General features: G+C 41.3%; 1 protein-coding gene across 1 annotated transcript in view; it reads right to left on the bottom strand.

The window, feature by feature from the left end:
* Nucleotides 1-709: 709 nt before the first annotated feature.
* LOC111649037 (COMM domain-containing protein 1-like) overlaps nt 710-1,357 on the bottom strand; it is a 6,964-nt gene continuing 6,316 nt past the window's right edge. Inside the window, exon 2 of the mRNA XM_087171836.1 lies at nt 710-1,357. Within this exon, the coding sequence (XP_087027962.1) occupies nt 1,289-1,357 (69 nt within the window). The 3' untranslated portion in view covers nt 710-1,288.

Below are 1,357 nucleotides of genomic sequence, written 5' to 3'. Positions count from 1 at the left end.
ACAGGCGCCTCACACTACCCGTTAATGGCAATAACAGACCAGTTTTTATCAGTCCAACCTGGACTTTGTTAGCTGTTATCGTTTGCTTTGGCTTGCAAACATGCTAACCTAATGTTGTACTGAATTAAATTGAATTGAATATCTGAGTGACAAGCTAACATTTAGCATGTTCAATCACTAATCTTAGCATTAGTTACTAAGTTAGCATTGGAGATAGCAAAATAAACCTGGCACATTTTACGGGCCACATGGTTGTGTTTTCTTCTGGCCCAGTATAGGCACGGTTCCATGGCCCGAGGCTGGCCCATATATGGCGTAATGGTCAGATGCTACTTCAACATCTGAACCAATTCTGGCGCACACACAGACAATCTTCTGGGAACACCAGAGGATTACAGCCGGAATCTGCCCAGATGTTGAAGTATATATGGGCCAGACTTGTACCGAGAAACCAGGCAGATGTTCGGCCAGAGGTTTCATCTTGCTAATATTAGCTAAAGTTAGCATGTTAAAAAGAACAGAATAGAAAATTTTGCATGCTCACAATTTATGCTAATGTTATTGTTTACGTTTGTCATTCGCTTACGTTAGCATCGATGTTCCTGGATTGATGTAAAACAAAAGCCGTCACTCAGACTAAACACAAAGCTGATTTTAGACTCATATGAATTTTAACGCTAGAATATTCTTTTACGGTTTTTATCAAACAACACTAGTGGAAACATTTTCAACTTGGAGTGGTTGCACCTCCGGCTGAATGTTTTTGCATCCACGCTCGTCTTTGCATCGACTTTGTGTGGATCCATATCGCTGCATCTCGGACATTTACTCCACGTTCAGTCTGAACGCAGCTTTAGAATCAAAGTTAAATCATTTTAATCATAATTTCCACATTGCATCGTCATGTTTTTACAACTAAATTGTTTGTTTGTTTGCTGTTTTTGCAGCTATGATCAGAGAGGAACCTTCATCCCGTCAGAGGACGACCACACCAACACCCTGTAACACACAACAGTAAAACAGTGCAGCACTTTGAATGATGGAAGGTAAAGATAGGAAACAAAACTTTTGGTCCATCAACAAGTCACTTCGTCCAGAGTCATATGTGAGCACGAACAGAAGTGTATGGCGATCATATATCTTTTTACAGGATGTCCGTTCAGGGTCCATTCTGTGTGATGCTGTTGAAGGAGATGAAACAGATCCAACAGGAAGAGGCGGCTGGAGAATCACAGTGTTTCTCTGAGACAAACTCTCACACACACAGTTGTTTTTTTGTTTGCTTTTTTTAGGTGCGGTGAACAATCCTGTCGATGCTCTCCTGGATGTCGGCCATCTTCTTCAGCATCTGGTTCAC

The sequence above is a fragment of the Seriola lalandi genome, unplaced genomic scaffold (assembly GCF_002814215.2).
Source record: "Seriola lalandi dorsalis isolate HSWRI2012SDOR001 ecotype SW California unplaced genomic scaffold, Sedor1 jcf7180002049880, whole genome shotgun sequence".
Taxonomy (NCBI): Eukaryota; Metazoa; Chordata; class Actinopteri; order Carangiformes; family Carangidae; genus Seriola; species Seriola lalandi.
This window is presented reverse-complemented; position numbering and strand designations above follow the sequence as displayed.